Source organism: Grus americana, chromosome 6 (genome assembly GCF_028858705.1).
Source record: "Grus americana isolate bGruAme1 chromosome 6, bGruAme1.mat, whole genome shotgun sequence".
In the NCBI taxonomy this organism is placed as follows: Eukaryota; Metazoa; Chordata; class Aves; order Gruiformes; family Gruidae; genus Grus; species Grus americana.
Window position 1 is genome coordinate 24,907,847 of NC_072857.1, and position 24,335 is coordinate 24,932,181.

Genomic DNA, 24,335 nt, shown 5'->3' on the forward strand with positions numbered 1-24,335 from the left:
GTTCTGAAAGTAAATACAGATTCGGCTTATAAGCGAGTGAAACACGTAATCACGTCTGGCTCACTTCTTAGCTGATTATGAAAGATTAATAGCAACTAAGTGGTTAGAGCTAATGAACGTGAACTCGTGCTTGCCATCCGGTTGTTACCGTGATCACTGGCACCCGTTTGTCATTCCTCACCCCGCTTCCAGAAACTGCCGAAGATTATTAGACCGGCTACAAAGCAGGGCTGCGGGACGGCCCCGCCACCGCCTGCCCGGGCTGCTCAGCACGGGCACCCCCAGCCCCGAAACCGTGTCACCACCGAGTTTCACCTCCACGGCGGCTGCCCCTCTTCTTTCCTGCGCCTGACACAGTTGAGACAGTAAACACGGCCCCAGCTAGATGCTTTTCGGTGGGAGCGGAGTTTCCCTACCCTCCCCCGCGGAGCCGCCGCCTTCCCCAGCAACTTGTTGCCTTCCGCGCCCCAGAGAGGGTTAAGTGTCTGCACTACGCAGCCGCGGAGCGACAGGAGCCGGCCCAGAGGGGCAGGGGCTGGGGCTGGGAATCGTCTTCGGAGCTCTCTCCCTTTCCAGCTCTTCGCGCTCCTGCAATTTCCCTCCCGACTCAGCGGGGGAGTCGAGAGAGACGACAGAAGGATTTGTCACAGTCTTGGGAAGTCACCCCCAGAACAGCCGTCAGCATAAGCAAACGCTGCGTTTTCACTAGGCTGCCTTACCGCGACATGAACTGACACTGCAAGGGGAAAAAAGCCACATCTAATGAGTGCCAGGTTTAGCATCTTGCCCTGAGCGCAGACCCGGTGCCTTTTCCTGGCTGGTAGCAATATCTGGGGGGCTCGGGGTGTTGGGGGGGTGTCCCATGGAGCGAGAGCTCAGTAGAGCCAGGGGACCCTTTCTCTCCTATAACAAAGCCCTTCCCCTCCATACATCGCCGAGGAGGAGGGAGGTGGGGAGAACGGGATACAAAGACCGTGTCGGGTTTTTCCCCCCGCCGCAGACACAACATTGAGCTGGGGAAGGTCTCGCCTGGGATTCGGTCATACCCCTGCCCGCGGCTTCAAAAAGGGCCCCTGCCCGTGGCTTCAAAAGGGCTAGCGGAGGACCAAGGGACCAAGGGTCCTCCGCTGGCCCTTTTGAAGCCACGGGCAGGAGGAAGGGGGGGGATGAAAGCGACGGGGGCGAGGCTGGCCCGGAGGGGCATCACCACCGCCCGCCCAACCCCTCCCGAGCGCCGGGGCCGCGGCGGGGCGGGAGCGCAGCGGCGGGGCGGGGGTGGGAAGTGGGGGGGGGGGGGGCGCGCCGTCGGTGCGGACCGGGGGGCTGCGAGGCGAAAGGGGCAGTGCGGGCAGCGGGAGGGTCACATGTTTCGACGGCAGCCTATGAGCAGCCCCCCGGGCTGCGGCAAACTAATCTGAAGCCGGCCGCCCCCACCCCCGTCCCCCCTCCCAACCTGGACTTCGTTTTTATAAACGTACCGCCAGGATCCAACCTGTTGGAGGCAAATAACCATTTGCATCATGCCCGGCCGGGGACCGAGCCGCCGCCGCCGCCGCCCGCGATGTGCAAGGCCATGAGCAAAGCAGCGAGCTGGGAGATGGACGGACTGCGCGGCGACAGCAGCGGTGGCGGCGGCGGCGGTGGCGGCGGCGGCGGCGGAGCGCCCGGGCAGTGCCGTAATTTTCTCTCCTCGCCCGTTTTCGGGGCGGCGCACACGGGCCGAGCGGCCGCCGCCGCCGCTGCCGCCGCCGCCGCCTCGGGGTTCGCCTACGCCGGCGGAGGGGAGCGCTCGGGGGCGGCGGCGAGGCCCGACCCCCCGGCCAAGGACTGCCCGGGCTCCGCCGCGCCGGCCGCCGCCCCCGCGCTCGGCTATGGGTATCACTTTGGCAATGGATACTATAGCTGCAGGATGTCCCACGGGGTTGGGATCCAGCAAAACGCCCTGAAGTCTCCCCCCCATGCCTCCATTGGCGGCTTTCCCGTGGAAAAGTACATGGACGTCTCCAGTCTGACCAGCACGAGTGTCCCCGCCAATGAAGTCTCCTCCAGGGCGAAGGAAGTGTCCTTCTACCAGGGCTATACAACCCCCTACCAGCACGTTCCTGGGTACATAGACATGGTCTCTACGTTTGGCTCTGGGGAACCGAGACACGAAACATACATATCAATGGAGGGCTATCAGTCTTGGACTCTGGCTAATGGCTGGAATAGTCAGGTTTACTGTGCCAAAGATCAGACACAGAGCTCACACTTTTGGAAATCGTCCTTTCCAGGTACGAGAGGGAGAGAAATGTTCTGAGCTGAACCCCCCCCGCGCCTCCTCCGCCTGCCCGTCCCCTCCCCCGCCCCCCGGGCTGCAGGGGCGGCCTGCCGAGGTGGACACGCTGCACAGACACGCACAGAGCGGAGAGAGAGGGGACACGGTGGATTTTCCTTTTTCCTTCCCCCCCCCCTTCCCCCCTCCATCTACCCCCGAGGAAACCTCACCCTCTGCTTTTCACCCCGCGGGACAGACCCCAGACCCCCACCCCCACCCAGCGTCAGGGCCCCGGATCCGCGTCCCACGGGCGCCGGGGCGGCCTCGGGCTCCTTCTCCTGCTGCTTCCCTCGGCGCCGGGTTTGTATTCGCGTTTGCAGTTTGCAGGACGATGGCCCGAAGGCTTGCGCTCCTCTGCCTCTCCGGCTGGCGATTGACCCGGCCCCAGAGCACTTAAGAGACCGCGAGTAGTGAGGGCACAGAGGCACAAACCACATGCAAACAAACCCGGGGAAACACACACCAAAGCGATTTGTGTGTGTGCGCTGCCAGGACCGACCTGCTCTCGGCCCCCCAGCCAATGCCCCCGCCGTCCTGCATGCTCGCTAGCGATGCATGCCTGAAAAGTGATGACAGTCCATCAAGGTTTTGGTGCTTTACTAACGTGCAAATAATGGGGCAGTGTAAATAATAATAAACTGTAAACAACCCGGCATTATTTATTTGCCCGTGAAAACCAGTGCCCAACAAGTATCGGTTAAGCTTTAAACGCCTGTAATAAAATTCTAATTTTTCACATAATGTCTTTTACAATAGGGGACGTTGCACTAAACCAGCCCGATATGTGTGTCTACCGGCGGGGGAGAAAGAAGCGAGTGCCGTACACAAAACTGCAGCTTAAAGAACTCGAAAATGAATATGCCATTAACAAGTTCATTAACAAGGACAAGAGGCGAAGGATATCCGCAGCCACAAACTTGTCTGAGAGACAAGTTACCATTTGGTTTCAGAACAGGAGGGTGAAGGATAAGAAAATAGTCTCCAAACTGAAAGACAATGTATCTTGATCTATTAGTTGCGGACAGTGATGGATATATAAACTCAATTTACGACCAGCTAAAGACTTTTGGAAAGACTTGAAAATATATTTAATTTTTTTTTCTCCTTCCAGCGGTGGCGAAATTTCGGGAATTGTTTTCCATGAAAGTCAGCCATTTTTCTATCAGTGGAAGGGAGTGCTGACAAATCTTGAATTATAGTTCTGTTTCTTCCTTTTGAAAATAATAATGATATTAATATTAATTATATTTTCTCTTCTTCCCTCTAGGCCAGTATAAACGAATTTAAATATGTTGAACGGTTACAGTTATAACTTTCTTCTTAAATGCTTAACTCTTTGGGGGGGTTTCTGTATTTTTTTTTCTCTGAACAACAGCCAGTGCCAAAAAGTGTCAGTTTTGATTTGGTATCGTAAACTTCAAAACACGTCGAGTGAAGAAAAAAAAAAATTTCGATCGGAAAATGCAAGAAAGCCGGACCCTTAGCAGCACCCGGTTGCTGCCAAAACCCGCCGAGCCCTCCGGGACCCGGAGAGATTTGTGAATTGCACGGAGGGGTAACGTCTGCAGCCGGATTTTTAAATGCTTTTTCGAGGGAGGGAGAATCTCTCCGAGCTGTTGCGGGACACAAAGCACAGTCCCAGGCATTTCCCACCGCGCTCCCCGCTTCCGCAGGTTTGGTGGTTGGTTTTTTCAACTTTTTTTTTTTTTTTTTTGGCCGCGGTTTCGTTTTCAGTGGAAGGATTTCATATTCCTCGGGTTGAAAAAGAAGCCGCCTGTTCCCGGGAAGGGACCCTTCGGGCCCGGGCGGGTGCTGCCGGCCGCAGAGGCTGCGCGGCTGGGCGCTCCGCGGAGGCGCAAGTCCGGGCACCCCGGGGAAAGGCTTTCGGCGGGACTGATGGGCCGGCTCGTCCCGCAGCCAGGGGAGAGGCTGCCGCTACAGAGGTGTGTATGAACGTGCGCAGACCTTGTGCAAAATGCCCGCTCTAGCCTGCTTGTCCGGACAAGCACAAGACTCTTCTCCTTCCTCACGCCACCGCGCTTAAAAAAAAAAAAAAAAAAACCAAACAAAAAAAACCCACTCCTGGTCGGAGAAGTGAAGTTCACCGCTAACTTTTAATTTACAAAAATAAACGGGTGTTAATGACAGAAGCAATAAATAAGGAATTTCAAAGGATGCCATAATTTATACAGGCCGAAAGGCCAGGATTTTGTCGATTTTTTATTATTTTAAACCTAGTGTGCATGTTATGATATACACAGGGTGATCAGACACGCTAGTCAACTACTAGGAGAGAGAAGCGATATCCTCTCTGTTAATGTGCCTCGTCTAATTATTAAAATGTGTGTGTTCCGAACTAGTATTATTTATTATAATATACTATTGCTCTAAACACTTTGATTACCAGTGTATGTGGGTAAGACATACGGTAAGACTATTTCTCCATAAACCATATCTTTTTCTTTTCTTGTCCTAAAGTCTGCTTTTACTTTGTGTTGGAAATACGGGCTGAACTTCCAAGCTGTTAACGACGTTGCCAAACTGTTCCTGAACCGTCTTTAATAAAACGATTTCTTTTCGATATATATAAAAAGAGAGGAAGAAATTCGCCTTCTTTTGCAGCAGGGCATTTCGCGGGCTCTAGGCTTGCCTGGGATCTTCCCAAGGCCACTTACAGGACGCGGTTCTTGGGACAGGAGAGGCAGCTACCATGCGAGGCGCGTTAAAGGATGCAAAGCCGTATCCGAGAGCGCCTTGACGCTGGGCAAGGGGGTTTGGGGAGAAAGAAATGCTGCCGGCGAGAAACACCCGGGGTGGGAGGCAGGGGAGAGTCTGTCTTTCCCCTCTCCTCCCGGAGCCTGGCTCTGCCTGCCCGGTGCCCGGCGTCCGAGGACGGCCCTGCGCCCCTTTGTTTTCCCGTCCTAAGCCAGCCCCGGCACTTGCCGGTGCCCCAGCGGGGCTCCGCGGCGGCGGGGGCGGCCGGCCCGGGGCGGTGCCCCTCCGTTCGCTCCGCAACCGGCTGGCTCCACCGGGGGTTATCTTCCGCCTCCTCCGCCCTCTTCCTTCCCCTTTCTCTTCCGCTTGCACGTTCACGGCTTTTGAGGCGTTTCTTTTCCCCGAACGGACGAGGAGAGGGGGGGAGAAAGTCAATTTCGGAGCGTTTCATATTTTGCCGTGAAGTGCATTTTTGTTTGATTCTGGGAAAAGGGGAGAGTTGTGGGGCACATCATTCGAGTACCTGGAACAGCCCTCTCTGCTAATATAGCCTTGATTTCTCTGAATGTTTTAAATTCTTCTTCCCCACTTCTGGCACCTCTCCTCTCCCCCAACCGCACATACTTCGGTCCTATTAATTCTGGAGTTTTTCAGGCCAGCGAGTCCCCCCGCAGACGGAAGGCCGGGCACTGCCAGAGCTGTTGTGCTTCCCGGCCGCGGAGCCGTCGCGGGCTGTTCCTTCCTCCTTCCAGGCTTAACCGTTGGCTTTGCCGGGCTCTCAGAAGACGCAGCTTTGCCACGGCCAAAGCTCCCTTCCCAGGCAGGAGGAAAACCAAACTGGCTGGCAAATCGGTACCTGACGGAGAGGAGTTGCCTTTTAATTTCATAACGTGCAGAAACATTAAGCTGTAGCCAGGAGGAAGGCGAGCCCAGGACTGCGGCCGGAGCACATCAGCCCATCCACCTACCAGTGCAGATTAAAAGGGTTTCTTGAGTCTGGAGCTGGGGCATTGACAAGCGTTATTCAAAATGCCCGTGCCCCCAGCCTGGCCTCTTCTCAGGACCCACGGACACAGCCGGGCCCCGGCGCTCCGCACTTCCCGCTCCACGCTCCCCGCCCGCGGGCGCGGACCCGGACCCGGGCTGCCGCCGCGCAGCCCCAGCTGCAGCCGGTCACAGCCGTCCGTGTTTAGAGAAAAGGGCATAATGAGTTGCCTGAAATACAGCGCGCATTATTGCAGATAATTAATATGTACCTCGACAAACTGAGTTGCAAATGCGCAGTGGCACAATGATGCATTGCAGGCCGGCCGGCTCGCCTGCGCCGCAGCTACCATGGAGCTTGGCTCCTGTCAGGCAGCGCGATTTCCCAGCCATGTCTGAGGCAATCCTGCCATCTCCTGGACAACCCCCGGCATAGGCAGGGGAAGCCTTCACCTCGCTTCAGGAGCCGCATTTCCGAGTGATAAATGAGCGAGGGAGACTACTCGGTCACACGCAGAGCAACCTTCATCTGTAAACTGGAAGAATATGCCAGTGCAATTATAGCGTGTGGTCAGCTCTGATGTTCAGGCCGATTTGGTTGCCTATTTAAAAACAAACAAAACAAACAAACAAACAAAAAAGAGCGGGAAGGAGCGTGTGAAAGCAGCCCTCCGGGTCGCTCTGCTCCTCAGCGGTAATATTTCCTGTACAGACACAGGCAGGGGGACACCCGCGGCATTAAAACACCGCCCCACCAAACCAGAAGCCGGCTGTGGCTGGAAAAACCAGCACAAGTCCACCCGAGGCTCTCCGTAGCGCGGCAGCGGCCAGCCGACCCTGGAAAAAGATGTTTCTGTCAGTTCTTTTCCCTACAGATTTAAACATAAACATAAACATCGCTTTCCGCAGCTGTGAGTGTCTCCAGCTACTCCAGATTTTGTTTTTCATCTTTTTGTCGCGGTATTAATTAGCAATTACGGATGAGTTGAGCATTAATTGAAAGCTCTGTTTTCTCTAACCCCATAAAAGTTAGTTTGAAGTGTCACCTTTCTTTCCGGTAACTGGAAACTCACATCCATTCCTTGTCTTTATTGCGGGCAAAAATATAATCTTTGAACACAAAATGTTTCTTCTGTCTTCTGAGAACCGAAAATCATCAGCTTTTTCGTAAAAGGTGATTATGAAAAGAAACTATTACCCATCCTCTTTGGGGAGAAAAAAAGCAGAAAACAAGTAAGCTAATAAGAGGTAGATTCAATTGGTAGACATAACTCAAACAATAAAAATTAAAGGCAGTGGTCAGTAATATCCTCCAGCGGTGCTTGTGTGGTCCTGTGTGGTCTAGGAGAGAGCAATCATTTAAAGGTTTCTTCCAGGGCAATGAAATTACTGGAGAATTTACCCCAATTTCCCATTAAACAGAAAGATGAATTTGATTAGGAGAATGTCAAGAGAGGCAGCGTCTCTGATCTCGGCGTAGAAATAAAACCAAGATTAAAACTATGATTAACAGGACAATAACACGGAAAATTAACCCTACCTGTTAACTAGTTTCAAGTTTTTAACCGAGGTAATGAAAGTGGAGAGGTCCGGGCATTAAGGCTCTGCTTGAAGCTGGGCTCGCTCAGACCAGGGGAGATCCTCTTGGAAAAGAGGCCGAGGACAGAGGCGCCCGGTCCGGGTGACGGAGGGGCCTCCTAAGCCTCCCGCGGGGCTGTGGGGCGGCGGTGCCGGGAGCCGTCTGGGAGCGCGGTGATCGCGGCCGCTGCGGAGCTCGGCCGGGCTCTAGCGGGGTGCTCCCCCCCGAGACGACCAGCCGCTTGGCCCACGGTGCGTGTCTTCGGGTGTAGCACACGGGGCCTCGGCTTGCCTCCGTGGGATATACACTGACCCCCGACCCGCATGGTTTGGGCAACGAGCAACCTCCTGTGTGGACGCCCTCAGATACGGTTGTATTCATGCTTACTCCGGTGCTATGGGGAAAACGGGAGAGATAACAGGATAACTGGTCTCTTGTTAGATCTCCCAAAAATGTAAAAATATGTATAACACACACACACCCCCAAAAAAAATAACACGGTAATAACACTGTGAGGGATAATTTTCTCGTCAGGGGAGAATATTCTTCATACGCAACTTGGGAGACAGCAGCGGGGGTACCCAGCTGAGGCTGGTTCTCCCCTACTCACCGCTGCACTCACATCCTTTCTGCTGCAGAGCCGACTCAGGCATTTTCTTTCTTGCAGTCTTTCGATTGTATTTATTTATTTTTTATCTCGTTGGGCTGCTCAAGTAATTCCATGTTGTTGCTGTTGTTATACTCGATTTGTTGATGTCTGTTGGATTGTATTTAATAGACAAAATAAACCCTGAGTTTTAGAAGCGTTGTTTAAAAACTTGTCCTCGCTTCGGAGTGAAGATGAAAGGTAAAAGGGGCAAAAAGGGCAGTCGTGCGGACCTAAGAGAATACCAGTCATTAGTGTACCAGAATGACGATCCCGGTAATACCGGATCAATTAAGATTTTAATTGCAAGCATATGCAGATACATATCATGTCGCTCGCAATTAAAACAAACGCGTATATAAAAGGGACAAAATACGTGTTCTGCGCGCACGCACACGCACAAGGTGTACTCGTCTGTACAGGGGCAGAAATACATACGTGTGCCCTAAACAGTCACATCTCCTTCCCCTCAGTGGGAAGGAGCCGTGGTAGGTTATTCCCAGCCCGCGGTGCACACTCTTATCGTGGGTACAGTTTTCACCCCGGCAGTGCCCAGCGCAGGGCGGCTGGCCCTGAGGGTGCTGCCAGCCGGGACACCGCCAGGCCGGGGGCTGCGCCCGGGGCTGCCCCGTCCCCTCGGCAACTCCGCAAATGTTTGTTTTCCCCTCATCTTTCCGCTAGCGCCGCAGCTTTGCCAGCCAGCCCCGGCCACTTTTATAGAAGCGGAGACCATGTTTTCCCCTCCCCCTTGCGAGCTCGGTATTTTCATATTTCAAGTGTTATCATAAGACTTTTTAAAAAGGGGGGGGGGGAAGGAGAAGAAGAAAAAAAAAAGGGGGGACTCCGCGGCTCGGTGGCTGGAGGCGGTGCTGAAATTACCGGCTTTGAAGAACCTGTCTGCAAAGTTTCGTCCAATCGTTTCAGGCTTTCCGCTTATTCCCTGTTGTAACTAAATACTGCAGTAAGAACAGCTGAAGTCCTTTGTTGGAAATGTGTGATCGCAGTCTCTACAGATCTGGCTACGTTGGTTCTCTCTTGAATTTGCAATCTCCAGATTCCTTTTATTTTCCTAATTTGCGGGCTAATGGCAGTCAATTGGCGGCTCTGCCCACCATTTCCTACCCCCGGAGCTCGATCCCGTGGACTTGCTCAAGTTCGTGCGCAGCCCAGCCGCAGAGCCACGCGTTCAGCGGCGCGGCGCAGCCTTACCTCCCCGGCTCCGTTCCAATCAACATCAGCTCCAACGGCAACAAAGAGTGCCTGGAAGACAACAATAAATATTACGCCCACGATGCGAGCTCCAAACAAGAGGAGAGATGCAGGCAGAGGCAATCTTTTGCAAATGACCCAACTGTTACTCACGCAGCCAACTTAAAGCCCGTAAAGTATGACCACTCGAGCCTGCAGAGAAGTTTGCATGGCTCGGCTGCTCTTTTTGAAGTGAATTCCTGCACTTCCAGCTTAAAGGAGGACATCAAGAATTCCGTCAACTTGAACCTGACAGTTCAGCCCGCAGCAGTCCAGTCATGCCTCAGACCTTCAGTGCAGGATGGTATGCCTTAAATATCTCGCTTTAGTTAGAGGCGACCTAGCGATACTTGCTTTCTAAGAGATGCCTGTAATTGCTTTGTAACCCCCCTGTAGCCCATTCGGAGCGATAATCGCTTAATCCGACTCGGAGGTAGATAGAAATTGTGCTGTCAGATGTGCTTTGCCCGATTTGCCGACCTAGTTCCGCCCTGTTATCTTGCGGGTTTTTTGCGTATTCTCTTTAATACCCAGACCTGATCCACTAAATTATCGACGTGTTTGTTGTAGGTTTGCCTTGGTGCCCCACCCAGGGGAGATCAAGAAAGAAACGGAAACCTTACACAAAACAACAAATTGCTGAATTGGAAAACGAGTTTCTCCTCAATGAGTTTATTAACCGACAGAAGAGGAAAGAACTATCAAACAGACTGAATTTAAGCGATCAGCAAGTTAAAATTTGGTTTCAGAACCGGCGGATGAAAAAGAAGAGAGTAGTAATGCGAGAGCAGGCGCTTTCTATGTACTAGAGCAGAGTCCGCCCGTTCCTGCATGAACTTGTGCCCGGAGTGTTCACCCCTAGAGTAGAGCGTATTCGCGAGTGAAACGCGGGGAGTGTGGGTTTTTACCAGTTAAACCAAGCTCTCGAAACGCGTAAAGTGGCAAACGCCGAGTTCTTAGCCAAAATGAAGAAGACAAACCGGACCAGCACGGAAACCTGTATTATCAGCTTTTTACCTTACTTTCTCCTTTTATATAGATTTTCTCCTGCTTCTTACCCTCTCTTTCCCCGGAGAACGAGCGGTGCTAAACTAAAATCGATTTCTTTTATCTGTATGTAAACACCATTTTGCAGCAAAAAATAAAGGAATAACGCCTAGTAAAGACGTCAGCTCTGTGAGTCCCGGCTGCTCCCTTCATCTGCTGCCCTGCACGCCAGGGCGAGCCTGCGGCGCCGGCTTGTTTTGTGGTTTGGAATAACCTGCTCGAGCAGCGATAGGGGAAAGTGGTTAACAAATAAACCTTTTTCTTTCGTCTTTTTTTTTTTTTCCCCCTCCATCCCCACTCGGAGCTGCAGATCCAGCCGCAGCCCGGCGGAGAGGGCACGTGACACCCGCGCAAGGCCCGCGCGTAACCTGCGCGCCGGCTCCGCGGAGGCCGCTCCCGCCGCTCCGCTTGCGGCTGCCCGCCCCGACGGCAAGGGAGCGGGCGGAGGGGAGCCCTGCATGCCCGCCGGGGGGGAGGGGAGGGCGCCGCCCCCGGGGCGCGGGCTGGGCTGCTCCCCGGGCACAGAGAGGTTCCCCTCTCGGGAAGAAGCGCCCCTCCATCCCCTTCCCCCGCCCGCCGGGCCCCGGGGCATCGCGGGGTCCCGCGGCGGCAGATGGGGCCGCAGAACGGGGCACGGGCGGCCCTCGCGGCGCCGCCGCCGCCGGTGCCGCCCCAGGTGGCCGGGCCGGGCCCTGCCCTTCCAGCGCCGCTGACTTTGGCCTTGTCCAAGCGCTGCCCCAAACAAACAGGCGGAGGAGAGCGGGCGGTGCCGAGGCCGCGGCCGGCTAGGTCCCCCCCTCACCCCGAGGTGCTGCAGGAGCAGGAGAGGGGAGAACCCGGAGGTTTTGGTGGGTTTGATTATTTTGTGAGACCGTCCCCATGGCCGTTTCCGCAGAGGTTTTTATGAGGGAAAGGGGGGGAACGCTTTCGCTTTTTTTCCCCAGATATAAACCTCAGAGAATAATCCAACCAGAGGGGCTGGGAGCATTGCCCAAGCCGTTTGATTATTGTTTTAAGACGAGAATGAAATCGGTTTTCCCCGCATCTTGCTGACAGACTTTCTCTGCCGGTAGCCTCCAGCCTCTGCAGCACCAGAGCACTCGGGCTGGCCGGAGCTGCAGAGCCAGGGGAAATGCTGGGTATTGCCTTGGTCTGATACTTCAGAAAATAAAAAAAATCTCACAGAATTTTAGATCCGGATTAAAATGCCTTTTGGCTGCAATTTCCACCTAAATCTGTTTCTAATGAAGAGGCGTTTCCACACGCGAAACCTTGGGTTGCCTCTCCCAAGCGTAATAATAATTACGCTGGCAGACCCTGCGTTATTTTCTGCTATATAAAGTAGTCTCAGATATGGTTGTTCGGGGCGTATGCAACAAGGCTAAGCAACCTCAAGGAACGACACAAAGCAGCTACCTATTTACACGGGGCTATTGCCTTCCTGAAGGCAATAAACTCATTATTTCATAAAGTGGCATATTTTAACTTTGCTCCTACCCACGCATTTGCTTCCAAGCACTGCTCGCAAAGGCGCAGTGGTCCAGATGATTTTGGAGGTAAATGCTGGATTTCTAGAAGGGCAGAAGTGCAGCCATCTTCCCGAAAGCTTTCCAGAGAGACCCAAAGGTAACGCTCGGGTGGTGTTTCGGGAGGGAGAAGAAAAACCAGCCCAACTTGGAGGCGCATTTCTCGCCGTCCAGAATGGCCACTCTTACCGCATTGCCCAATGCAGACAAAAAAATACCTCGCTTATGGCGGGGTGACTGTCATTGGAAAAGCGGGGACGAAGCAGCGCCGGGTGAGAGCTCCCCGAGGGACGGGGATGCACACCTAGCCACCTACAGCCAGAGGCACCACCCCTGGGTGCCTCCAAATCTTCGAGGCGTTCAGCCCCTGTGCTGCGAGCTGACGCATTGCGGACAATAAAAGTCTCTTCATTCAGTAGCATTTCCCTAATTAAAAAAACTAGAAGCAACCCCAATGATGCAAGCCAGGAGAAAGGCAAAAACCAGATAAAGCCCCTTTTCTTATTCCCTCATGGAATACTATTCAGTCGGCTACAGCCCATGAGAAATGGACCCTTTATGCCGTCCTTCCCCGTCCTAACCCTCCCCAGTACAACCAGTGCCTTTCCTACATGGGTGATGTGAAATCCGAAGAGGAACTTCGGATGAAAAGACGTGAAAGGCAATGTACTATTTATTAAACGTATCTAATCCACGACGATGGCTTATTGTAAAGCTTCTGGTCTAAATCGCCCACGAAAGGAGAAAAAACAGAGGAGGTAGGATCTAAAATGCGATGTGATACGAAAGTATGTGTATTATGTGTGTGCGTACGTGTCTATATATACATAGATGCACTTATTTCAGCAGCACCCGTTGTGTGTAACCGTCTGTGCGCTGACACAGACGTACATATTTGCGGGGGCACGCTGTGCATAGGCACATAGGCGGGAGAAAATGGTGCATGATTTCACGCGTGCCCATACTCCAGGTTTCAGCTGTTCCTCTGAAGCAGCGGGCGACGACAGCCGTTCCGGGCGTGTGGGCAGGCACACACGCATGTGGCAGAGCTGCAGACACAGTGCGCGCCCTGCCTGTGCGGCTCTGCCTGCGCACACCCGCCTGAGCCGCCCCGTGGGCACATGTGTGCACACGCGTGTGCACCACGCAGGGTGGGCGTGCAGGAGATGCACCCGAGTGAGGTGGATATACCCCACGCCCTCCGGCTGGATTATTTCGGGTGTCCTTCCAGCTGTAGTTCGCCCCCTGCCCTGGCTTTGTGGGTGCATGCGGTGCGGGGGGGAGCAGCGGGCACCCGCTTGCTGCGCCCACGCCCGCGTCCCCCCGCAGCATGCAGGCGACCGTCCACCTCTTTCTTTACTCCAACATAAACATCTTTCCATTCCGACCGCAGCCTAAAAGTGATAAAGCCCTTCCGAGGGGGATCTCCATTCCTCCTCGTTTGATAAGGCTGCAAACGCAACTCGGCTTGTTGGGAATGGCTCTGGATGCCTTTGTGCTTCCTAAAAGAGCATAAATAATTAAAGTTTGGCAGGGAGGAAAAGCTTTCTTGCAGAACTGTAGTGGCAATAAATGAAATGACTCAGAATCTCTTCTCCAGTCGGTTTTTACGAGAGCTGCCAGACAGTGTCTGTTCACGTTCTCCAGATACTAGGGGCGCCATAACAAAGTTAAGGTCAAGTTAGTGTCTTATCTTGGGTGGCACAAAAATACCGCATCTTCTCCAGCCGGACTGGGTGTATTTTTAAACCCGAATGTTATGCAAGTCGCCTTAATTTCCACGGTGGGCTTTTGGAAATGTCACTTGGACCTGAATACTTGGTAATTCCAGGCAACCGTTGCAGATGTTTCAAGACGCCTAACGGTAAAGTATTTGCCTGACTGTATACATGATGTGCATTTATGTTTCGATGCTATTTAATCTGCGGGGGGGGGGGGGGGGATAAAGAAAAGAAAAGGAAAAATAAAAAAGATGGGGGGGGTTATATGTAATGCTCAGAGCTGGGCTGGAAACCGACCCCAGGGTGGAAATGCTCTGGCAGGCGGGGACCCCCAGCTTTGCCTTATTCCAGCGGGGTCTCTGCTGCGATATTGTATTCACATTCCCTAGATCAGATCGCTTTTTAAGGGACTGTTTCCTAAAAGGGATGTTTTCGTATTAACAAATCGTCACCATGTCTTTGAACTTGAATTAGTTGAAACCGGTTGGCTCCTGCGCCAAAATTTAATTGATGCTAGGCTTGCTGCATCGAAAGGAAGGTGAAGGATTCTGGCTAAGGCGTAATTAGTTGTTTGAACGGTAAAGAAAATGAAGCTCCATAGGTTCCCAGAGCCATGTTTCCTGATGAGACAGGCGATCAGAAACCTGGGGGCACAATCCAAACGGATCCCTGCCCTGCTCTGCTGCAAGCTCAGGGTGGTAAGTGATACAGGAGCCATTTTAACTGCGCAGGCATCATTTTTAGGAGGTTGTTCATGTGTTGCAGCTGAATCGAGAAGGCTCGAAAGTTACGGATAAAGGCTGGGAATGGTGGTTTTGTGCCTTGATTTCTAGTGATACCTTGCGAGAGCCTGTCTGCTGGGAGCAATGTGTAGCGTTTTGAGGTGGTTTGCGAGCGAGGCACCAAGGCACAAAATACTATATTGTACAAAGAAAAGAAAAAAAGGAAAGAAGGGGGGGAGGGGGGTGAAGGAGTTTCATCTTATCTGCCTGGCTTTGGTCTTTTGCTTTTTAGAAAGGGCAAGCTGGGCTGGGGTGTGGAAGCCCCTTGGGCAGCCCTCGCCTGCTCTGGGGGGCCGGGGGATGCAGGAGGGGCCGTGCCGGTGGCGGCGGCGGGGCGGGGGGCAGGGTGCGGGGCGCAGCCCGAGCTGCGGGGCTCCCGCCCCCGAGCCTCTCCGCAGCGCGGAGCCGGGGGCGCGCAGGAGGCGCCTGTCGCGGCGGGGCCGCGGGGCGCGCAGCCTGCGCCTGGCCGAGCCCTCCGCGGGCACCGGCGCCTCGCAGAGCCGGGGCGCCCCCGGGCCTTCCCCCCACTTGCCCGCGGCGCTTTGAGGCCGGATCCCTACCTGCCGGGCTCTCTGCTTGCTGTGGGATTCGGAGGCTGCCTTTTTCGAGGTGATCTCGGGCCTGCCGCCTGGCCGGAGCGCCCAGGGGTTGCCTGGGTGGCAGGGGGCGACCCTGCTCGGCGTGGAGAGCTCGCCCAGATTTCGGGTTTATTTGGAGAGCGGCATGTGGCGGGGCTACTCTGGCTATGCTGTACAGTGGCGGAAAAAGGCATTCCCATAGAGAGCTGGCAAACGTTTCTGGAATGAGGAATTGCTCGAGCATAGGGCTATTGCTGGAGCGTATTATTTATTCTCTTTCCTTTTCAGCCTTTGTGACCCGGTTTGTGTTCGTCTATGTAAAATCAGATTTTAAGGAGAAAAAGAAAATTGGCAAAAATGAGCCCTCGAAGGCAGGGCGGCCGCGGGGCTGGCGGGTGTTGTGCGTGTCGCCCGCTCCCAACCTTGCTTTTCCCTTCCAATGAAAATGAACATTTTGGTGGGAGTTGGAGGCACGGGAACAGAGGTCACTTTGTGTGCTGCTCTACTTCCCAAGGAAACCGTGCTTGGTGGACTTCTTTTCCTGCCCTAGCCCTTTGCTTTCCAGAAGAGCCCGAAAGTGTCTGCCTTTCATAAAACCGGCTACTGAGAGATGTTCTGTTTGCGAATTTCTCATTTCAGTTTGTCTCTGGCGCCCTTAACAAGCGCGCAGTGTTTGGGCTTATAAGCGAGGGAAAATGAGGTGATCGGGACTCAGGCTTTGAATTCCGTGAGCGATTTTGATGCCAACTGTGGATTGCTGGAGCCGGGCGGGCAGATCCACTCGTACGCTCGAGCGTGTGAATGGGACTTGGCTTTCCTGAGTGAACCAGCACCCGCTCATCATCTGCGTGAGCGGCGGCCAGCGAGCATCGCTCCCGCTAACGAGGAGCGATCACGTTTCCGAGCCGAAGGTGCCCGGCCGGGAGCCCGCACCCCGCACCCCGCGGGCTACCTTCCCCGACGGAGGCTCGTATTCGCCCCTCGTTGCCCGCGGAGGCCGGGCGGGCTGGGCGGCGATGCGGGCGGGGGGCTGCGCGCCGCGGGGCTCCGCGCCGGGCTCCGGCGGTGGGCAGGCGCCTGCCCGGGCGGCGCGGCCCCAGGTGATTATCGGCACCACCTACGTGTATCTCATCGCCTGGTGAAAGGGTGAGGGGGAAAACCGGCTATATTTGTACAAACGCTGCGCTCGTCTCTCCGTGCTGGGAGGGCTCTTTGGAGAGATCTTAGGAGCCTTTCCGAGGGGCTGATATAGATATAAGGACATTTCTACATCGCGTCACGTGACATAATTACCACTAGAATCAATCAAGATGAATTGCACGTCAGCACACGGTGGGGATTTTTTCTTAGTTGATCCTGTCCAAACCCTCTTGTGCAATAGATGGATCTTGTTCAATGCATTGAAGCCTCCTGGTTGCTTGCAATCGCAAAAAGGAAGACATGACTGAGTTTGACGATTGCAGTCACGGCACATCCAATATGTATCTGCCAGGGTGCGCTTATTACGTCTCACCCTCAGATTTCTCGACGAAACCCTCTTTTTTGTCGCAATCGTCGTCCTGTCAAATGACTTTTCCTTATTCTTCTAATTTACCTCATGTCCAACCTGTGCGCGAAGTAGCATTCAGGGAATACGGATTAGAGCGCGGCAAATGGCAGTACAGGGGCAGTTATGCTCCTTATTACTCAGCTGAAGAGGTGATGCACAGAGACTTTCTGCAGCCTGCGAACAGGAGGACGGAAATGTTATTCAAAACGGACCCTGTCTGCGGCCACCACGGACCGTCTCCCGCCGCCTCCAACTTCTACAGCTCGGTGGGGAGGAACGGCATCCTGCCGCAAGGCTTCGACCAGTTTTACGAGACAGCCCCCGGACCCCCGTACCAGCAGCACTCCGAGGGCGAGGGGGACGCGGACAAGGGCGACTTGAAAGCCCAGAACAGCACTTGCAGTAAAACACCTTCCAGCCAAGAGAAGAAAGTGACACCAGCAAACAACACCGATTCCCCTTCTGGTGAGGCTGTTGCAGAGAAGAGCAACAGTTCAGGTAGGTATCAGTAGTAAATTGGGGGCAAGAGTACAAGGCCAACACTTTGTCAAGCCGCATTTTATGTGCAATTTTATAAGCATCCAAAGGATTTTATATATCCTATAAGATTTCCTTTACCGTTGTAAAGCGTGTTTACGATAGGAAACCAATTTAGGTGGGCTTAAGGTATTCTTGGAAGAGGATATTAATTGTTATTAAATTGTTGATTTGGCGGCGGGGGGGGGAGAGATGGGGAGATTTCACAGGTAGTGCTCAGAGCTGCCTTCGGTTTAGAGCTTAAGATCTTCGTTTGTTTGGGGCGGGAGGGGGGGTGGTGGTGGGTGGGTGAGAGGAGTTTGAGAAACTTGGAATTTTTCCAGCCCATTTAAATATCTCTCTGTATTGCCCGAAGTGCTTTCTTTTAAGCAGAAGTTGGGAAATATTCGCTTTTTTGCTAAGTCACCCAGAGAGTAAAAGCCCCAGGAATATTTTTTAACTGCTAGAGGGCTGCTTTCCAGGCAATGGGATATTGTCAAAGTCTCTGATCTCTTCCTAGCTGAGCATGTTCGTAGCAGCAGCATAAATCAGTTTCTTCTCTCTTGAATTTCAGCAATTCCCCAGCGATCAAGGAAAAAGAGGTGTCCCTATACCAAATATCAGATAAGAGAACTGGAACGGGAGTTTTTCTTCAACGTGTATATAAACAAAGAGAAAAGACTGCAGTTGTCCAGAATGCTCAACCTCACTGACCGGCAAGTTAAAATCTGGTTCCAGAATCGAAGGATGAAAGAAAAGAAACTGAACAGAGATCGACTTCAATATTTCACTGGGAATCCCTTGTTTTGAGGAAAAAAAAAAAAAGAGAGAGAGAAGAAAAAGAAAGGGAAAAAATTAAAAAAAAAAAAAAAGAAAAAAGAAAAAGAGAGAGCAAGAGAAAAGGAAGAAAGAAGAAAAACAAAGAATATCCCGGTCTCTCTGACCTGCCATCTGAATGCAAAAGTAAATTGGTTTACATGACACATCCACCCTGCGGAACTCAAAGTTTCATTTTCATGTGCAACTCCACACACTGAATGGCCACTGGAGATTTCAGGGCTTGGCGGAGCAGATTCCTGATAAGGGGAAACTAGGGTAAATCCAACTGTCCACTCTCAAGTGTTTCTCGCCAAAGGTGCTTTTTTTCCTCTCCCACAGTACCAGCAATGGACCTGCAGTGTGTCTGGTAGTTTTTGCTTACAATTCATTGAGTTCGGGGGGGCTCTGTTATTGCTTTTGAGCTAGGATAACACTTTCCTCCCTTTAAGTGAATGCGGTTTATTTAAGAGATGGTAAATGTACGTTCGCTATATATAAAATATATATATATATATGTTTCTATTGTCATCCAAAAGCATGGGCCACTGTCTTTTTCATGTGAATAAATGGTTTCTAGTAAAGTTAAGGTTATAACTTCCTTGCACTGTATGGATTTCCATCTCCAAAGGATCCTAGCGGTTCCCGGGCTAGAGCCAAGTTCAGTTAAATAATAACGGGAGGAAGCCTAGTCGGGTTATTTTAAATGCATTTTAAATAAATAATAGTTTAGATGTCTAACTCTCCCTTCGTAGGTATGTGTAACCTTCTCTGTTCGCTGTGAGGCAGAGCCAACATGGCTGTCTGCAGACCATCACTTCTGATGGTGCTACAATTACTATAAACAACGAAAAAGGCTTTTTTATTTAACTGGTCAGGCTCTCAAGAAGCCCAGAATCCCCAACGCCAATGACTGTTTACTTGTTAGTGAAGAGCAAGGCAGAAAGACCGAGGGCTCAGAGCGAGTCAGACAAGAGGGAGCTATAAACAATTGGCACTAGTGGGAAGGGGCAAAAAAAAAAAAAAAAGGAGAGAAAAAAAAAAAGAAAAAAACCTTGGCGGTAGAGGGGTGGATCTCTGAAATATCATCCCTCGGCAGGGCGAGCGGAGCGCGGTGCTTGGCCGGGAGTGCAGCCCGCTGCCCCGGCCGCGGCGGGCCCTGCGCGGGGGCAGGCATCCGGCGGAGGTCCGCTCCGCTCCTCGCCGCTTTATCTTGCGTGACCTGGCTGGGCTGTTTACAAAACCTTGAACTGTCTAGACAACACCATAAAACCCGAGGTTCTAAACAGCTTAATTGGGTTATATTATACACCTTCTGGTGGGTGAAAAAGAGATTTCCGCAATGTGCAATAAAGGCGAGGAGTGAGAAAAGAATTTGCCTTTTTTGAATAGGACGAAGCGGCTGTCGCTACGCTCGCACGCAGGGAAGGCAAAAGTGCCCAAATAAGTCAGGAAAAGCCCAAGAATTCAAAAAGTGGAGAAATGGAAGCAGAGGGAGGCATGACTAAAAAAAATTTTTTTTAAAACCCTTTAGCAAGAAAAACATAAGTGTATGCCTTTGAACTTCCAAAATGTCAAGGTCATCACCTTTAACCTTTCTGAATAATTAGGCGCCTTAAGGTTCCTCTGTTATTTTCAACCACCACCCACTCTCTCTCTCTCTGTCTCCCTCCCTCCCTCCCTCTCTCTCTCTCACACACACACGCACAACCACACACACACTTATTACCGCATAGCTGGCCATATTAGCAAATGCATCATAACGCAGAGAAAATCCCAGCTGGGTCGAGGTGAGCCCTCCGTGGCGTGCGGGGAGCGTTCCCCGCTCCGGTCGCCGCCAGCCTGAGCACGGCGGGCTCCCCGCTTCCCTTGCCTTTCTCTTCCGCGCCCCGGGAATTCGCCCCAAATCTCCTTTTTTTTAGCTCTAAAAAAATATAGGGTTGGGGTTTTTTTCCGCTCAGAAAATAGTGCGGGGGCTGTAGGAAATGCTTCGTAATTTAGGGAGAAAGACGATATTTCTATGCAGCTTTTCTATGTATGTGCGTTTCCCCACAAAGCCCATTAATTAGAAATGCGCAAAGTCGCGGGGAATTTCTCAAAGCGTTTCGCCTGACCTTATCGCAAAATTCTCTTGTCTCTCCCGAGCCTTAATCCACAGGGCGAGAACCAGTCGTTTGATTTTCTGTTCCCTGCAGTGCTTTAACAGTCTATCTCAGAGGATTATTACGCCTTTAAAATGCTAAGGCACCGCAAAAGAGGGCCGTGGTAACCGAAACACCCTAGCATTAATCTTGCATAAATGCTCAATGATAGCAGTTTTAAGTTTCTATTTAAAAAGAAAGGAAGAAACCCATGACTTGAGAGCAAATTGAGCTGAGGAGAAAGAGCCTGGGAGAGGAGGAAATTCCCCGGTGCTTGGCGGCCAACGGCCACAGGAGGGCGCGCGCCCATGTGCTGTAGTGCCCACAGCCGTCGTGGTGCTCAAGCCTATTTTCCCCCTAATAATAATTCCACTGCTAATAAAATATCTAATATATAAGTAACGATAAGATTTCAGGGCCTTCCAAATGAGAAAATAAAGCATCAAAAAGATTTATTAAACAAATAACCCATAACCGTGACGTGCTGGAGAAATATGCCACTTTTAAAATTTTTTTTTTTTTTTTGGTCGTAATCTTTTATAATGCATCCGAGCTTTAAAAAAAATCCCATAATTTTAAGAAAGAAAAAAAAAAAAGCCCAATGATATTCAGAATTCGTTCCCTAGAACGAAGATCTATTTAGTTCTTTAAGGACAGCCTTAACGTGGATGGAACAAAAGTAATATAAAACCCATGCGTTTCCACAGTTTATCTTCGATTCTTATTCGAGGCTTTACTTAAATAAACCTCTAGGTACAGAAAACATAGTTTTAGAAACATATTTTATTTAAAGGCGAGATTAACGTTAGATCCTGAGAGTGCTTATTTTTTTAAAGAGAGACAGAGAGACTAAAGCGAAAATAAGATATTTTTAATATCCGAACATCACCTTGCCAAGGCATTGCTGAATGAAATCCCTCTCCTTAAAAGTACTACGGAGATCTATTAAAATGAAACTAGAGATTAGAAAATTAAAGCGAAGTTTGTGAATTTCCTGGACGCTCTCCAGTGACCGAGCATGTTCCGTTTTTCTGGTTTTCTGTTTTATTTTTTCCCTGCAGTGCGCACTTTTGGTCAGAATCTGAGGAAAGAAAGGGCTTCGCTGCTTTCTGTTTGTTTGCGGAATTCATCGAAATCTATTTCACGTTGGCTCAGCCATATTCCGCATTTTTTAAAGTCCCGTCTCTCGTGAAAGCATCTGTTGGCACTTTGTCTGCTGTCTTGTTGATTTTGGGGAGGTTTTTTTAGAAGTTCATTGTTAACAGTTTCCTAGAAATAGCCTTTCCGTCGGTAATAAAATGGCATTGTACAATCTGAAATCCTCGGGATCCCTGACGCCAAAGGTAGCCCTTGCAGGCGCAGTCGGAGCCTGAAGGAAAATCCCCTGGTCTCTCGGTGGAGATACCCATTTCGAGAGGGAAACGTTTAGCGAAGTTTTTGTGTTTGTTTGTTTGTTTTTCGTGGCGTGAGAGTGCTCCTTGTAAGAGCCCACACCAACCCCAACCCCATTAGGCTTCATCCGAGGTGCTTTAACCCCTCGCAATTACAGTGAGGCCGATCTCAGCGAATGTGAACGAGTGATGGGAGCAAGGATGTGTTGTTAATTAAAAAAAATAAAATATATATACATACACATACGGGAATATGAAAACGCCGCTTTCTTCTTTTTTGAATCATCGTGTAAATGTGATGATTCTGTACCAGTCTATAATATCTTCCCCCCTCCTTTCTCTGTTTTATTCCTTTAGACAGAAAAGGCTGTGAGCTATTTCCAAATATCTTTGGGCTTGTCCTTTAAGGAGAACGAAAAGGGTATTTGCTTATTTTTTGATTAAAATACGAATGAGGCAGGAACCTGTCGAAAGATAAATGTGCAGCCCAAATACCGAGGCTGAGGGCTGCATCGGCGACCAATCTACGCACTAAAATCTTACCACACCAGATATGCACTTCTGTGTCTACAGAAATATAGAAATACAATAGAGGAAGGGCTGAGGCTTCGGGCGAGGCTGGGAGTACAGTCAGTGTTACTGTGCGATCCCCCGCTCAGAAATAACACCTTTGAAGAAATGGCCAGCGTGCTATTTTGTTTATTTTATAAGCTTTCATATTTAGGAAAAGGCATAATGTTATCAGTATGTCGTGTGTGTCGTGTGTGTGTGTGTGTCCCGCCCTCGGTCAAAAAAAATCCAAGGAATCTGAGCCCTCAGCCCAGACGCCGACTCTTTCTATGAAAATATGGCACATAGAAATCTGGGCAACGTGACAGTTGCATTATTAAAAGAAGAAAGGACACAATATCCTAGCCAATTTTTTTCCCTTAAATAAAAACGATTCTTCAATCTCCCTGCAGTATAACAACGTGGCATAAAATATACAATCCGCGCGTTTAAAGACACCCTAAATAAAATGCTGAAATCGAGTAAATGAAAAGAATTTTACTAAAAGCTTCCTGGGTTCCAGTCTGTTTTTAAAGTAGGATGTTTTTCGCAATACCTTTGTTACTGAAGGCATCTGCAAAATATCTAGCCACTTTCGTACCTCTCTCCCATCCCCCTCCCATAATGAGACACAAACACAGCAAATTGCAACTATGAGAATCCTCAGCAGAGCCGAGACAAAAAATAATCATATCACCAGTAATAAGGTTTAGGAAGATAAGGCATTGAAAATTAAGCCCCGCTGCCACGTCTGGTAACCTCAAGTTTTTAGCCCTGACATTTGCTAGAGGAGAAAACTGTAATGTCCACCTATGCTTTATTACAAACAGTAATTTACATCTGCATGGACCCATTGGTTGGGTTTTTTTTTTTTCCCCCCCTCCCTCGTTCGGAAAAATATGAGGCTCTGAGAGCAAAACCTTTATATTAATGTAGATTGTATATCTCATTTATTGCACAATATTGATTTATTTATTAATGTTAATTACTTGATTCCATTTTAATATGATTTAAAACAAGAGTGACATTAAATGCCCAGAGCCTAAGTCCCCAGTTCCCCAGTGGCTCTCGCATGTTTATTCAACTTCTATTTACATCAAACTTAAACTTTCCTACTGTTCATTTTCAATAAAAAATTGCTGCCCGTTTTTTAAAACCCTCATGATTTATCGTGAGCGAAGGGTCTTACGGAGCTGTTTGCCAGTCCTGAATACGATATTTAAATCATTATCATCACAGCCATCATCTGAGTTTCCGTGTAGTGACACGCAAGAAATTAATATTTTCAATTAAAAAAAATCAAAGAGCCCTCATGTCTAATCAGGAGCCAAGAAGTCAGCTTCCCCAGCACCAGCGAGGCTGGCGTGGAAAGCAGCTCAGCATTCGCTTATTGTTTTAACTTTACCGTTGGGCGAAACCCGCTGCAAACCTCTGGGCTAATACTTCAGCTGGGATATTTCTGGGACCCCCTTTTCTTAAAGTGTAAATAAAGATTATGAAAGAGCCATTTGATGGGCATAAAATTCCTGATTAGATTTAACAGTCGAGTCTTAAACTGCGTCAAGGAAAATAGTATTTTGTTTCTTTAAACTCTGTGGGTTGTCCGGGCTGTTGTTGAAGAAGAGGAAATTGCTAGAAAGCAAGGGGGGGAATGCCGCGCTCGGAGGGAGCGTCGTGGGCTCCGCCGCAGCTTCTCTCCCGGCGCAGGCAAATCTTAGCAATGGCTCTGATAATGATCTTAAATAGACATCTCGCCGAAGCGCCCGCTTCCCTGCTCGAGCCTCGGTGGCGGTGAAGCGTGCCCGGAGAGGGCAGGGGGCTGCGCCAGGCGCAGGGGATGCTGCGAAAAGATCTTGAAAGCAGCGAATATCACGAAGGTAATATTTAAACTCTCCGGCAACCCAGAAGCTGGAGACTGCAGCTATAAAAGACACTGGCTCTTAACCTGACAATGATGTTGTATTTGAACAGCTGCGATAAGGTTTTAAAAGGTCTGTCTCATTGCCACAGCGAAATTTTAAATAGGGTTATTGTTTCCAGCAGTGTAAAGTGTACGGTAAAGTGCAAAACAGTCAAATGCCAGGAAACAGGGGAAAATTCGAATCCACGCTGGTGGAAAACGCATGTTTTCAGCTGTGCGAAAGATACATTTAAATTTTTTAAAATCCTTTCACGTGCTGTCCGCTCTTGGGGATCTGAAAGGGTGTTTTGATGGTAGAAAGGCCCAAAA

The 24,335-nt window shown here is 50.7% G+C and overlaps 3 protein-coding genes across 3 annotated transcripts; all 3 read left to right on the forward strand.

Moving 5' to 3' along the window:
- Positions 1-1,597: 1,597 nt before the first annotated feature.
- On the forward strand, positions 1,598-3,324 carry HOXD13 (homeobox D13). The gene is made up of 2 exons (XM_054830440.1): positions 1,598-2,273; positions 3,074-3,324. The coding sequence occupies exons 1-2, from the start codon at positions 1,598-1,600 to the stop codon at positions 3,322-3,324; spliced, it is 927 nt and encodes a 308-aa protein (XP_054686415.1).
- A 5,907-nt stretch (positions 3,325-9,231) lies between these two features.
- HOXD12 (homeobox D12) lies at positions 9,232-10,298 on the forward strand. Its single transcript, XM_054830233.1, has 2 exons — positions 9,232-9,793; positions 10,060-10,298. Exons 1-2 carry the CDS (start codon positions 9,232-9,234, stop codon positions 10,296-10,298), a joined length of 801 nt encoding a protein of 266 aa, XP_054686208.1.
- A 6,285-nt stretch (positions 10,299-16,583) lies between these two features.
- On the forward strand, positions 16,584-18,712 carry HOXD11 (homeobox D11). The gene is made up of 2 exons (XM_054830232.1): positions 16,584-17,190; positions 17,783-18,712. Exons 1-2 carry the CDS (start codon positions 16,584-16,586, stop codon positions 18,016-18,018), a joined length of 843 nt encoding a protein of 280 aa, XP_054686207.1. The 3' UTR covers positions 18,019-18,712.
- The last annotated feature ends 5,623 nt before the right edge of the window (positions 18,713-24,335 follow it).

What these genes read in the sequence shown, in the direction of transcription:
- HOXD13 (XM_054830440.1), top strand. Translation starts at nt 1,598, where the DNA reads ATGGACGGACTGCGCGGCGACAGCAGCGGTGGCGGCGGCGGCGGTGGC. An exon ending in TTGGAAATCGTCCTTTCCAG is followed by an intron (nt 2,274 to 3,073) that starts GTACGAGAGGGA and finishes CTTTTACAATAG; the next exon opens with GGGACGTTGCACTAAACCAG.
- HOXD12 (XM_054830233.1), top strand. Translation starts at nt 9,232, where the DNA reads ATGTGTGATCGCAGTCTCTACAGATCTGGCTACGTTGGTTCTCTCTTG. An exon ending in CAGACCTTCAGTGCAGGATG is followed by an intron (nt 9,794 to 10,059) that starts GTATGCCTTAAA and finishes TGTTTGTTGTAG; the next exon opens with GTTTGCCTTGGTGCCCCACC.
- HOXD11 (XM_054830232.1), top strand. Translation starts at nt 16,584, where the DNA reads ATGACTGAGTTTGACGATTGCAGTCACGGCACATCCAATATGTATCTG. An exon ending in AGAGAAGAGCAACAGTTCAG is followed by an intron (nt 17,191 to 17,782) that starts GTAGGTATCAGT and finishes CTTGAATTTCAG; the next exon opens with CAATTCCCCAGCGATCAAGG.